Source organism: Pieris rapae, chromosome 4, assembly GCF_905147795.1.
Source record: "Pieris rapae chromosome 4, ilPieRapa1.1, whole genome shotgun sequence".
NCBI classification, from domain to species: domain Eukaryota; kingdom Metazoa; phylum Arthropoda; class Insecta; order Lepidoptera; family Pieridae; genus Pieris; species Pieris rapae.
In genome coordinates, this window is record NC_059512.1 from 10,190,809 (window position 1) to 10,205,935 (window position 15,127).

The 15,127-nt window shown below is 33.7% G+C and overlaps 1 protein-coding gene across 1 annotated transcript in view; it reads right to left on the bottom strand.

Moving 5' to 3' along the window:
* LOC110995412 (pre-mRNA-splicing factor ATP-dependent RNA helicase PRP16) overlaps window positions 1–15,127 on the bottom strand; it is a 61,659-nt gene that overhangs the window by 10,107 nt on the left and 36,425 nt on the right. The window contains exon 12 of the mRNA XM_022262576.2: window positions 528–707. Within this exon, the coding sequence (XP_022118268.2) occupies window positions 528–707 (180 nt within the window). The remainder of the gene's footprint in view (window positions 1–527; window positions 708–15,127) is intronic.

Genomic DNA, 15,127 nt, shown 5'->3' on the forward strand with positions numbered 1-15,127 from the left:
GTCTATTTTTATGTGGCTGATTGTGTGGATTTTAAGTAAATGAACAATACGATAAAGCGTACCAATTCTTAAAAGACCGGCAACGCACTCGCGAACCCTCTGGCATTGTGAGTTTATATGTTCGCAGAGAGAGAGAGAGTTCACAACAGTGACATTGTGTATATTATGTATTTATTTATTTTCGACTGTTTGTTTTTGTTGTTTTTTTATAGAACAGGGGGCAAACGGGCAGGAGGCTCACCTGATGTTAACGGATACAGCAACCCATGACACTCAATGTCAGATGGCTCACTGTTCTCATAAGACCCTAATTCTAATTTCTACGGAAATACTTCAGTGTGTAATTGGTTCCATATGGTGGTGTGCGCCAAATAATCCTAACGCTTAGTTGTAGAACGATGGACGTGAAAGTCTTATCACAGACTGGTCAGCCCAAGCCCCCAGTGGCTCATGGCTGATGTTAGGAGGCTCAAGACCGCATACAACACTTCGCTATTCGAGTCGCTACACTATAACCAAACACTTACCTGCTTAACAGCGCCATCCACATAGTCCTCACAGACATTCTTAGCAAAAAACGTCTCAACAGGAAAAGTACGTCCCGGTATCGTGAACGTTGGTACGTTGCCGAAGAATGTTGCGAACTTGCTGGAGTCCATTGTGGCTGACGTCACTATCAACTTCAAATCAGAACGGCGTGCCACCACCTAGAAGAAAATAATTCAATAAATTTCAAGAATTACATCTATAAGACCTAAAAATCTAAAAGAGTTGTACAATGATAAGTGGTTTGTCTCGGCTTCGCATGGCTGGACACCAAAAAAATAGCCTTTTTACTAAGTTGGTTTTGCTGGTTACTAAAAGAATAACAGATATTTCTGTCTGTATCTTATGTCACGCTACGACCTATCTAGATCTGTGCCTCATATTTCTGTATTATTTTCATAATCATTTTTAAATCTAATAGGTATGTAGGTGATCAGCCTTGCGCTTGCGCCCGTTACATTTTGTTGTTAAGGCAAGCCGATTTTCATGTTTTACTTTAACGCTTGAGCGAATGTTTAATGCATAAAGAAAGAAAATCGATTGGTGCACTGCCGGGGATCGAGCCTACGACCTGAGGGATGAGTCGCACGCTAAAGCCACTAGGCCAAAACTAGGCCAACACCGCTTGCATAATATTAGTATAGATTAAATAGACATCATAAGTAACACGCACTAATTACTTAACATGACAGGATAATTACGTTTAATTATTTAATAAGAAGTCTAAAAACTAATTGGTAATTCAATTTATTTTGTAGTTCAACGATTTTATACTGCAATAATAAACGAATTTCCAGTACATACTTTCCACGAATATAACGTTCCTCCTAATTTTGAATATAATTTCTTCAGTGTTAATAATCTAATTACATAGATAATATAATAACATTTAATTTATTTACTTAAATTGAATAGTGATTAACTATTAATTACTATTGTTTTTAGTTCACGTTCCCGTAAGAAAAAATCATCAGTTTGATAGGCAAATATGAACCTAATATAAGAAAAAACGCGCCTTTAAACACAGGTTCTGGTTTAAGTTAGATTAAAATGTCACGACCAATTGCAAATCGTTCAATGTGGTCTTCAATTATAAACTCAAAAAAGTATATTAACCAAAATATTTTAAATTGTTTGCATGTTCTCTTTTTTATATATATCTATTAATGTGTGTTTAGCGAGTATCTTAAATTACTAGCTGAGGGCTATACGCTTTATAAGCTAAAGAAAAAGCGTATAGAGTGAATACCAAAACATTTTATAATATATACAATTTCCTACTTGATGCATGAAAAATTAGACATTTGATTCAATAATAGTTTGAATTATTTATAAATAAAATAAATTGCTAGTGCATTTTATTATTCACAGAAAGAAATACAAAAGGTGATTATAGAAAAAACATATTCTTTGTGCTCTGTCCTTGCAATTTCAATTGGTATTTATAGAAAATATCATAAAAACGTCGCTTTTGTAAAAACTATATACTTTTTCTCATATTGTTTGCTTGATTAATATTGACTATTGAGACAGACTAAATAGACTAACTCTGGTAGAGTGGTAGATTGAATTAATATCAAAGAAAAAACTTGAATTTTTGTGTTTGAGTGTTGTTATTTTGTGTTTCTGTGAGTAAGTTTTAGTAATTAATTTTATGTCTATTGTTTCTAGAACGCGGGTCTACACTTCCCAGCTTCACAAATTACTTGCTATTAAAGACTTGTCACAGTATAATTTACCGCATTATATTTATGCGCAATCATCATACTTTCACGTTGAACGGTTGCAGAAACGGGAATAGATTACTTTAGAAAATCTCATAATCTCAATTACCTTTTGGTAAAAGAAATATATAATGTATCTTGTAAATTGGATACGTGGAAAGGAAAACATTTCGGCCTTGCATCATTGTCTAACGCCCAAAGCCTACCTCAGTCCATTTTTGAGCATCTGAGAAAACATCCTAATCCAAATATTGATAAAAGTGTGCCAATTGACGGATTGTAATAGACATAAGTCGATACAAGCTATCCATGGTAGGTCGCATCGGTGTTTGTGGATAGACCTTTTCTGTATGTATGTATATGTATCACTTAACATCAAAACAGCCTTCTGCCCGTTTGCCCCTAGTTCTAAATATATATATAAAAAGAAGTTGAAATCGAAGTCATTAATAAAACTTGTATGACACATTGTTATCTAGCCGACCTCATATGTACCGTAATTCAAAGTCGATCAATCAGAAAATTGGGTTGCATTTTCTACGGTACATCAATTTACTCGTAGAACTTCAATTTTCTGATATACACGGACCATTGACGGTGCACTGAACTAGGTTATATTAAAGGTATAAAGAATTATCTTGGCTTTATAAAAAGAGATCAGTGTTTAGTAGCTTCAGGGTATGACTCTCCATGAGCTTGTACGATCGATCTCCGGCTGTACACCAATGGACTTTCTGTTAATGTGAAGGAAAACATCGTGAGGAAACCGGCTTGCCAAAAAAAGATGACAGAGTGTGACCTGAGAGGCTGATCACCTGCACGAAACCGACTGTGATAAGAAAATAGGTGAAAGATTGTGCGATTGAATTACCGTCGGCCGTGTACCAAAAGACTTCTTTCTATGTGCGTAATTAACAATTACTCCTACAGTGCAGGCAATCATCGTGAGGGAACCGGATTGCCTTAGACCCAATATGTCGACGGCGCGAGGTGGGCACAGAAGGCTAATCACCCACTTGCCTGTTAGATTAACAAATGATAAAGAAACAGAAATCTGACGTCCAGACCTAAAAGGTTCTGCCACTGTTTTTTTAACGAGAAGTGTTCTGGATTTTATTATAAATGTATTAAAAAAGTGTATAAGACACAGATATTTCTCGAGTCTCTATTTTATATTGATTAAAGCGACTACTATTTGTATACATTAGTTAAATAATTACATGTCGTTTTCAAAATTCGCACTTGAAAAGTTTAAATAAAAAGGCAAGATTTATTGAGAACAGCAAAATGATTAATAATGAGACTACCAACAAGAAGTTGAAATATGAAGAGTGGAAAAGTATAACTGAAAACTCGGCGTACCCCTATGCACATTTTTTCACCCGTCAAACAAACTGTAAAAAAATTAAGATAGGATATTGGCACAGTTGAACTAAAATTCAAACATATGAAAATGGTCTTTCCATTTCGTTTATATGTATTGGTATACAAGGCGATTAGTTAAGTATTATGGCCCAATAAAATGTGTATAACAGGTGCATACAATAAAACATATTGACCTAAATAATGAATTGTTAGATTAGAAGTATGAGAGCGGTATTTATAACATTACATACAGAATATATTTTTTTATCATGTCCCTTGCATTATATTTCCATTAAAATACTGCGTTATTTTGATTGTATATATGCTGTTATTATGTCACGACGTTTGCTGCCTGGACTGCTAACGCCACCACGTAGAGAATTAAGAAGAATAATTAGAACCAAAATTTAACAAAACATTTTTATTATGTTATGATACAGGAGGCAAACGGGTTTGAAAGTACAGCCGCCCGTGGACCCTCGCATTGCCAGACGGCTCGCAAGCGCGCTGCCGGCCCTTTAAGAATTGGTACGCTCTTTTCTTGAAGGATCCTAGGTCTAATTATAAATACTTCAGTGTGCAGCTATTTGTGTAGATACATATGGTACAATAGATAATTTAAATACTTGATATATTTTTAAGAATGCCTTATTTGTGAGCGATTACGTCGATTTTATATAACCTAGTTTTTGATCTCATATTTAACAGAAAAAAATGAAGATACGGGAGTTTCTCTCTTTCTCTCTCTAAATCTCTTTTTAACGTAAAATTCCACACTGAGACATGAGATTTTATTTGTAATTTTATTTTTCATTCATTTAAATATATAAAATATTTATTTGAAGTGTGTTGTGTGTTTAACTAAAGCGAGGCGTATTGATACGTAAATCACTACTAATTTACGTATCAATACGCCTCGCTTTAAAGTATACATGACACGATTGAAAAGGAACTTCTATATTTACCACAACGATCTTTATAACATCATACACTGACTAATAAAACCGAGAGTCGAGCCCCTTATCACGTGTCCAAGATTCGTTGCCCAGAATTAAATTTAGATAATCAGTTACGTCGAGCACAATAATGCCACGCTTCTTAACGTTCTTTTAAATTCTGTTTTACAAGAATAGCTTACACTGTTGTGGAGACTTTGTATAGGCAGAGTACCGTCTTTAGGCACAAGGGTTAGCCGACTTATAGATTATGATGCATGATTTATATTCTTTAATTATTAGGTGAATTTGTGTATGTCGCCCAATTCACACTTACCAGTTCTTAAATCGAGGGCGTAGAACGAGAACTGGCACGAACTCTTAATCGTCATTATATTTTTTTTATACAATTGTAACATATATTTATGATAACGCTACATGATATGGATTCTTAATAAATACAAAACTATGTTTAGGCATGTTTAATGGTTATTCTGTTTCCGTTTCCGGTATTTGATTTTTGGGCTTTTGTAATTATGTAATTTTAGGTCTTAGCTGAAATCAGCCTGAAAAAGCGTAATTTTACAATTCGTTTGGGAGAGCTTATTTCATCAAATTATACTAAACAACTCTGTACCCCGATTCTTACGTGCCCTAGGGAACCAGAACGGTCTGCACACAACTATAAAACAATTTGATTTGTTCTCAATTTAATACTCAAGTCGATCAAGTAATTCGTTTAAACTTAACGAATTCAAATAAATTTAACCCCTTTTAACGGTTTTAAGTATTACGGACAGAAGTGTTGGTATAGACGACCTTATTACAAAACAATACTTGAACATGATGATTTCTATTTAGGTCACACCAGTCTTGGTCAGGGACGAATAATGTCTGACGTCATAGTGAACGTGACATCGATATTCTTTTCAAATACGCTACTGATATAATGCTACTACATGACATCATCTCAGGTAAAATTAATTGCAGCATACCACTAGAAAAATTGCATTTCCATGCCTGTCTTGTAATCGTTGTTTCGCGTTCCTCACATTAAATATGCAAAAAACTCAGATTTGTATAGCAACGACTAATTGTAAGCCTAGACTTGTGTAACCTATTGTAATATGCTTAATAGTAGGTAATATTAAGAACATCCATAGGCTAAATCACCTGCATCATGAGCACACATACAAACCCTCATTTTCACTCAACACAGCCAAATTAGGTATAACTTAGTCAAACTCAATTAGTTGAATGTATTTTTTTTAAGTTTCATAAATGTTTGAACCTTTTTGTATATATTATGTATTTCGTCTTTGGTTATATGTTTAGTACCTATAACTGTTTTTATATAAAATTTAAGTTAGTTGTAGGAGCACGAATTAATTTATAAAAAGCGAAAATATCATATACTTTTGCAATAGTACCTTGGTTTTGATTGACTCACACATTTTTGACGATAGGATTCAAACCTTTAACTGCGACTAAAACCACTCATATACAGGAAACATCTTTGTGTCTCTGTCAAAAAAGACAGAAATTAACTTGACTTTTAAAATTGACAGAATTCTAGAAATTAAGCCAGCTTAGGAGAAGATCTCTGTTTTTACTCATTTAATTTAACAAATTAGATGTGAATTCTCTGCATCTTCTATCGCATTTACCACAAAGAGTGTTCATAGGAGTTGTCAGGATTAATACCTACAGCTGAGTTTCATCGTCCCACAATTGAGCTCTTTAGGCAGTTTTGCCGCGCACTACCACCGCGCCATGTGGAAGAAGCTACCCACGAGATATTGCCGAAGCAATACAACTTAGGGTCCTTCAAGAAAAGACAAATTCCTAAAATTTTTAAGCCTTTTGGTAATGTGAGTGTTTGTTATAAAAAACATAAAACTCAGTGATAGCGTAATATGGCTATAACGAGACTACATTGCAAAGGATCAGCAGACCAAAAAGGAATGCGCCTGCGACTGGCGTCAGTGAGTCACAAGATGGCGTCGTTGAGACGTATAAGGGCATCGTATGAATAAGTGGGTGTTAGATTTAAAAACTATAATTGTTCATTGTTTTAGTAATTCATCGTTAAGGAATGTGCGGGTTGTTGTTAAAGGAAAGCTTCCGGCAAGAACTGCATACGTTAATTCAGGTATTCTTTATTTTTTGACGTCATTAATGTTATCATGATTAACATACAATAGTTATATGAAAGTTCAGGGAAATATTTTATTCTTTATGCAACTAGTTTTTTAAAATTTTATGTTAAATTATTGTTATATTATATTAGGGCGTTTAAACAATTCAAAAGGGCATTAAAGATATGCGATAGATAGGGCATGAGCCTATTAGACTAAAATTTGGACGGCTTATGGCGATATGTATCTCGCATATATTAATTTTCTTAGGTAAATAAAAATAAATTGTTTTAATGAGAAATAAAGTTCTTTAAACGAAATTAAGCCGATTCAAAACACCTGTGCGTATATAACTACTATCAAGCCAGATTTAGTTTGTCAGACATGACCTGACCAACTAACACACAGTATAGTATTCCAAATCCATACTTGGTTGGGTAAACAGTGGGAACAATAAAACAACGTATTTGGAGCATCCCAGACGTTACGCTCCACAAACGTTTCATTGGCAATTTGTAACGAACATTTCAGTGAGAGAGCCTAATAGCGTCCATATCTGGGAGACATAAACCTTAATTTGGGAACGGAATACATGTTTTGTATATACTGAGCTTTAATAAGATACAAAATCTTCAGTTATTTTCACCTTGAACGACATTTTTGCGATTACAGAAATGAATTCGATTTGACAGGAAGCAAACGGCGGGTGAGTTTGAATGTATGCCGCCCATGGCCCAGGTTTCATTTCATAAACTAAAAAAAGTACTATGTTGTCGCTACATTAGTATCAAATTGAGTGTTTGACTATCTGTAAGAGCTGTCTAGTAGCACTCGACGCCTGTGAGGCATGGATTATTAAAGAAGACATAAAATGAATCCTCGATGCTTTGAGATGTTACGTTACCTTCGCATGCTTCGCATCAGCTGGATCCAAATAATTAATCCAAAAAAACGAGACGACATCAATGTTTATACAGACTGTGCAAATATCGCATATCTCGGTCAGGTTTTGCGTCATCACCTTACGATTAGTTGCAGCCTATGGTTAAAATTCATGGCAAGAGACGGGCTGGGGGAAGGAAAATTTACTGGAGTACCATCACATCCGCCGAGAAACATTTTAGACTAGCGCAAGATTTCCGGCAATTCCTCCCTCAAAGGTCGGCAACGCAACCACTAAAATGGGGTGTCTATGTGTTGCGATGACTGCCCTTTTTGGGCGTCCCACAGGCTCGTTTTGCTCCTCTTTTATATAAAAAACCATATTGATAACAGAAAATCTTTAGTAAAAAATGCACCTGAAGATGGGAGTATCTAAAAACTGTACGATGCACACAACTACTTGATAAACGGTTTAAAAATAAATTTTAAGTAACTATGACGCAGAGGTGTACGGAATTTGTGTGGGAACCTATAAATTATAGACAAAACATGTCTAAAAGTAGAATGATCTATATAGAGTGCACTCAAACGGTTAACATCTAACACCTGAAATTTTAAAATTCTTCTCCATCAGTCAACACCATACTAGCAATCAACACCTGCATGCTATTGTTTTGTTAGTTCGAAACGTGATTAAACTCACATATATTGTCACCATTCTTTAAATCGCATCAATGATTGGTATATTTAAGTAATAAAACAATTGAATATTGTACAGTTTTCCGTACATATTTTTCTTATTAAAGTATATCACATAATATGAAACATCGCATCGCGTTATGGAACACAGACAGGGATAGTTACATCCACAACACACACATTACACACTTAAAATGTATGTTTCCTTATATCCTTTTTTTCTTGTGATAATTTTTTGTACTATTCTTTTTTTGGTGATAATTATTATTAGTGTGTGTTTCGTTTCTAATAAATGCAATGTCTATGTCATATATAATGCATTATCTATATTATAAGTTATAATACATTCTAAAATACGTGAAAATTATTGTAAAAATATTTTTTCCACCTCTCATTCGAATAATTCGCGAATGTGGCGTAACTTCTAGCTAGGTTTTTACAGACGGAATTTGGAAATTTCTACAAAAGTTGAACCTTGCGAATGAATAAGGAACGACATCGTAATATTCTCTAAGATGTTACTATTCTGTATTTGACCATTAAACAATTTCTATGAGAACGTAACACCATGTCTATATAATGCTAAATTATAATAGATTTCCTTCATTAAAGAAATTTAAACAATCAGACGAACACTTTGATGCATGTGCAAGCGAATGTACCTTTCGTAATGAATATACTAACACGAAAATATTTATTTCCTTTTAAACTTATATTTCCCGAGATAACATACTAAATACACTGTGACAAAATCCTGAATTTATTTAATTTGAAAATAGAATATATCAGACCAAATAAGTAGGTCAATAAAAGGGAACAAAGAAAGGGTCGGTAAACTCATAAATATCCGAACGAAGTAACTTTTACTTGGCGACATTCGAGGCACTTATTTACATGTTATATTCTTTGTTTGTCTCCAAAATATATTACTAGCAATGCGCGGTTTCACTAGCGCAGATACAGATCTCGTGTTAGTGGAGAGTCTATATTACTATTACAGATATAGTAATAGTAATATAGATTACTATTACAGATATAGTAATAGTAATATAGATATTGCGTGTTGTTCCCACGAGAATGTGCGTGCTTCTGTGTCACCATGCCTACTGCTGATAGAAGTCATATCAGAGAAAATTTTGAAGCCTGCCCAGTAGTTATTGTGCGAAAACAAACATACATACAAAAGCACAAATGTTTCCTCTTTATTATATTTTAGATTTACGGCATTCATTTAATTGTTGTTAAAATTGTAGGGTATATATTATAAATAACATGGTCTGTCCCGACCACAGGTGAAATTTAAAAACAGTATACAGATACTTACAATGATTCATATCTTTTTATACTTTGTGATGTATGCGATGTGTGATACAAACACACACCCATACTTAACTTTCGCGTTTATAACATTAGTTGGATTGTGTAAAACCTATAATCAGGGGACATTACAGATAAATAAGCAAACAATTAGGGGATATTTTCGATTCTAGGGCTCTTCCTTGAAGAAAGTGATTTTACGTAACTATAATATTGTCAATTGAGAAAGCTACAAATCAATATCACGAGAAATAGGTTTCCGTAACAACAATCCGTTGTGGTTCGATCTACTACAGCTATATTAAATTAAATTATATTTCACGCTCAGATTTATTACTCGACCTGGATTCTGCCAATTTCTAAATAAATTGATTATGAATTACTGTACTTTACATAATATAAAGATGAAAGTATAATTTTTAATAACTTTTTTATGTAATAGGAGGCAAACGGGCAGTAGGTAAGTATTAATACCTGATGGCTCGCGAGTGCGTTGCCGACCCCTTAAGGATCCCCAGTAGGTTCCACATACTGGGGGTGCGCTGCAAAATCTGCCTTAAAGACGCTCTAAAAATTATTTTCATTGAAAATCTTTTATTCATATAGATAACACAATGAACACTTATTAGAGTCATAAAAGACATTATATTAAATGTTTCTAGTTTTACAATTACATTTACTGCCAGTTCTTAAATCAAGGACGTAAACTCACCGCCACTGCGGAACTAAAGGCTGGATTTCTACGATAGATGGCCTCTGCCCCACTTGGGGACATAGGACTTAAACTCAATTGATCATGAATTTTAAAAAGTTTTATATATTTATTTATATATATTGTTCCTTTTTAAATCACAAAGAGAACACATTTGACAAAAGTTGAAACGTTTAATGGCGAGGTGTATCTCGCTCGTATAATATTAAATTTCTCATGTAAATAATGTTTTTTTAATGAGTTAGAGAGATAAAGTTTTTTAAAGAAACTAAACATACATCTCGACAATTATAATTAATCTTATTAATCTTAGTTCCTTACGAGATCTTATTTCAACACACGATACCATATTTGTTCATACTGTGATTTATTTGCTTGAAACTAGATTCTGCTCTTTCTATTAATACTTGTTCCGTTGCAATTATTTAGATTGCCTTAATAGGACGCATTTGTAACGAGATAGGTTATTTATTACGTCGTTGTAAAAATAATAAGACTATTAAAAAAGAAACATTATTTCAGATAAATCAACTGCATTTAAAAAAATTGGTATTTGTATGCTTATTCTATCAAAAAGAATCGGAAGGAGAAATATAAATTACCGAGATTTAAAAAATATTGTTGGCGACACAAAAATCAGTGGCCATATAGGGACATTGGTAGAGGGGATGAAATCGGATCGGCATACTCAAAGCATATTAAAATTAGGGATGTTATATATAAGATACCATTTGCTGACACGCGAGGTCTAGGGAGCGATTAAGGCTTTCATATTATTGAACATATGACTCGTAATTAATTCACTTCCAACTATAAAATAGAAGCGGAATATTACGGCAATATACATTACTATGTAAGCAAAAAATCATATACTCAGGAAAAAATCATATGTACTATATAATTAAGAGAAAATAATATTATGTACATTTCAAAAAAACCATTTCTGTATGCTTTTTTATTTAGAAAAGGGTCAACAAACCGCACCGGACGCTATCAATGCGAAAGGGCTTGCGAGTGCGTTGCCGGCCTTTTAATAATTGCTACGCTCTGTTCCAAAATGTAGTGCGCGGCAGTACTGCTTTAAAAACGCTCCTTTGAGGAACGACGGAATAAGTATACATGCATTCCGATATGTATGCAAATTAAGAAAAAACAATTTGCAATTACAATCACCTTGATTTAAAAACGCCCACTCGTTATGGCATCAGAGCACGGTTAACTGGCGCCAGTTTATACATATTAATATTTATATATTGTATGGTCTGTAACCGCCAAACATGGTATGGCATATTTCTATGTCTTTCATACGAATTTTTATAGTTTTCTAAAAACCTCATATTATTATATATATAAATCATTTATTAATATAGGTAACATAATGTGCACTTATGAACGTCGAAAAAAGAAATATACATTAAATGATTCCAATTTTACATTTACTGCCAGTTCTCAAATTAAGGGCGTAGAACGGAAGAGAAGAACTGGCAATAAACTCTCCACCACTCTTTTTAATCGCCAAGTTTTTTTACACAACATTTGTAAGGAGCTGCAACCATTACACCATGTTCCATAGGTATGACTTCTTGAGTAATAAATAATAAAATAAACTTAATACCAAAAATTCACTTAATACTAAAGTAAATAATTGTAATTATTAAGTTAATACGCAGTAACTAATGAACCGTAGCATATCTTGCCACAAGAGTTTAGATTGCTGGAGATTACGCTATTTTTACATAACCGCAAACTTGATACTGTTTTTCTGTGGTTTTGCTGTACAATACATAATATGAACATGCTGTAACTCGTTATAATTTCCCGTATAATACGCTTTATTATATCCTTGAAGAGAGAATCTCAAAAGACTACTTCTTTGAATTAGTTTGCAACGTTTATATGTTGATGTAACCTATGCTGATCAATCGTGACGCGAAGAGATTGCTTTCTATCCGTCGCCAAAAATGGATTGTCTTCGTACGGATTGGTTATTAGAATGCAGATAGGAGATCGATCAACTGTCACGGTCTGGTCTCAGATTGTGGATTAATTATTGGGTTCGGGCGTAAGTGTTTTCATAATTCATTTATTTATAAGCAGCTGTAAGATTACATATAAATAAATATATGATTTAATTACAAAGTAACATTTGAAAGGTCAATAACCTTCCTTAAAGGAATATTTATCAAGTAAATATCAAATGAAACAATTTCCTATGAAAACGTTCATTTGCGGTTACGTTTACAAAATACAGAGGAAACGATTTCAGCGTCAGAATTTACGTAAGTTTAATTGCAATATTTTGCGGATGTTTTAATAAAATACTATTAACACCTACATTATGACAACAACCCACATACATACCCACACTTTTACACCATCACACAACACAACCAAATTAGGCTTAGTTAAATATATTGAATCACAATAAGTTAAATGTATTGCAAACTTTTTGTTTCTTAGTCTTTTTCTTAATCTTTTTGTAGCAAAATTTATCATGTATCTTTGGCTATATTTTCAGTGTATTTGTTTGTAATTATATATAATTTATGTTAGCTATAGGATTACGAAATAAATAAACACCTGTAAAGCCAAGGTTTAGGGTCCGAATTGCGTTTTAAGGTCCCGATACTTATGGGCATGTTGCCGACGTGTTATTTCATTAATTTTGAGGCAAGTAGGGATTCGTTGTAGAGCAAACTTCAAGATTTCCAGGGTAGGTACAGGTCATTTGCATTATACTCTAAGGTAAAGGGTATATGAATCCTGGGTTAAGAACAGAGAAATCAGTTTTTGTATGAAGAAAGTGAACCCACAATGCCAGCCTCAAGTTTTATAGGCTGTAGATTGAACTATGTTACATAAAAGAGTACGATTAAGGCAATAGTTTGATAAAAGTGAATCGGACTTTAGACAATTAATCAAATAGATAAGGCAGTCTTGGGCTAGTAGCTTCAGCGTGCGACACTCATCCTTGTCGTAGGTTCGATTCCCGACTCGCATCGTACATCAACAACATCGTAATGAAACGGGCTTGCCATAGACACAAAAAATCGACGGCGTGTGTCAGGCACAGGAGGCTGAACCTACTTGCCTATTAAATTCAAATGGTCAAGAAACAAATACAGAAATCTGAGGCGCTGACCTTTGTGCGTGCATGATAAAGGCTTCTTCATAATCATTTTTAAGGCTTGTTTAGAAGGTTACAATTTAACAACCATATCTACAAATTTTCGCCTGCAGCCTACGAGATATAAAAAAGAAAGAGAGCCGATGTAAATATGGCACCAAACCACGGTAAACAAGAGGTGTTTCAGATAAAATGACTGCAACGCACTTGGAAGCCTACTGGCACTGTACCATGGGATATCACTTCACATCAGATGAGCCTTCTGCCCTTACTTAAAAAAAATGTTTAGTGAGTCACGTGTTCGCATTGCACCAGAATGCGGATGACACGTGGGGACAACAGATGCATTGGCAATCAACATGATTCATTGTTTTATTTGTTGATCAAGCTATTTATACGACAATTGATAAGGTTATCTTTAATTGAGACCTAACTGACCTATAATGTAAACTAAGGTTTAAAGTCTTAATAGCAGGTGAGAGTATAGCATATAGCAGCAAATAGAATTGACATTACTATTTAACTGACTTCAAGAAAACCCGTAGTGAGTGATTCAAATTATAATTTGTTATGTCACATGTAAAATTTCACTTTTCTTTAGTTTTTTACTGTATCTTTGTCTATTAATACCTATTTTCTGTTTCATATATTTACATATATTGTTTACCTATGTAATAAGTTTTAGCTTGGCTATACATATTATGTATATACGCTGTAAGATTACTAATAAATAAATTTCATCGTTTTGTTGTATCTTGTTCTACTATGGGAGAAATATCTACTAAACAAAGGCGGCCTTACGCATTGCGAAGCTCCGGGTGTCAGGTCTTTACAAGGCCTTTTGTCCGGCGTGAAAAGTATGCCCGTGTATGTAAAGTATATCTTGCCCGCTCTACGCCCTTGACTTGCGAACTGGTAGTAAATGTAAATTCACAATTAATTTAATTTTTTGACGGTTTTAAGTGTACTTGTTTACCTATATGAATAAAGATATTTTGACTTTGACTTATCTGATGCGAAAGTAGGTTTTGTTTAGATATCATGTTACTATATAATGAATTTTTCAAAAATGTTTTAAAGGAATGAATAAACTCATTTTATTTTAATTTAATGTTATAACCTTAATAAGTAATTAAGGATTGACTTCAAAAGATTTATATCTAAAAGAATCTTAAAATATTTTTATGTCAACCCATTATAAAAAAAATATTATTAATTAGTCTATATCGTTAAGCAACATCTTTAGCGATAAATACTTTAGTCACAGGTATCTTAATCGACTTCAATATAGACATCAAAACAACGTTTGTTATTACCAAGTAGGTAATATTATTGAAAGGGCCAAGATAATGCCATCAAAGAGACTCATGATAGGATATTTATAGGCGTACAAACATCGAGTGTATTAATAGAGCAACATTATACAGTGTACCCACATATATGAGACAATGCCGTGCATTGTAAGCATCCAAGTATGTAAATAATGACAATTATATATATATATTGTTTTTACTTTTTATTTAACATAGCAGACTCGGCCAAGCGTTGCTGTGGCTTAGATTTTTGTTATATTACATAGTAGTAAATTAATCAAGGGAAACCGTAGGAGAACTTATGTGAAACGTTGGTACCACGACACGGACCTAAACTAAACTACCTTTAACTCAGCGCCATCTGTTAGA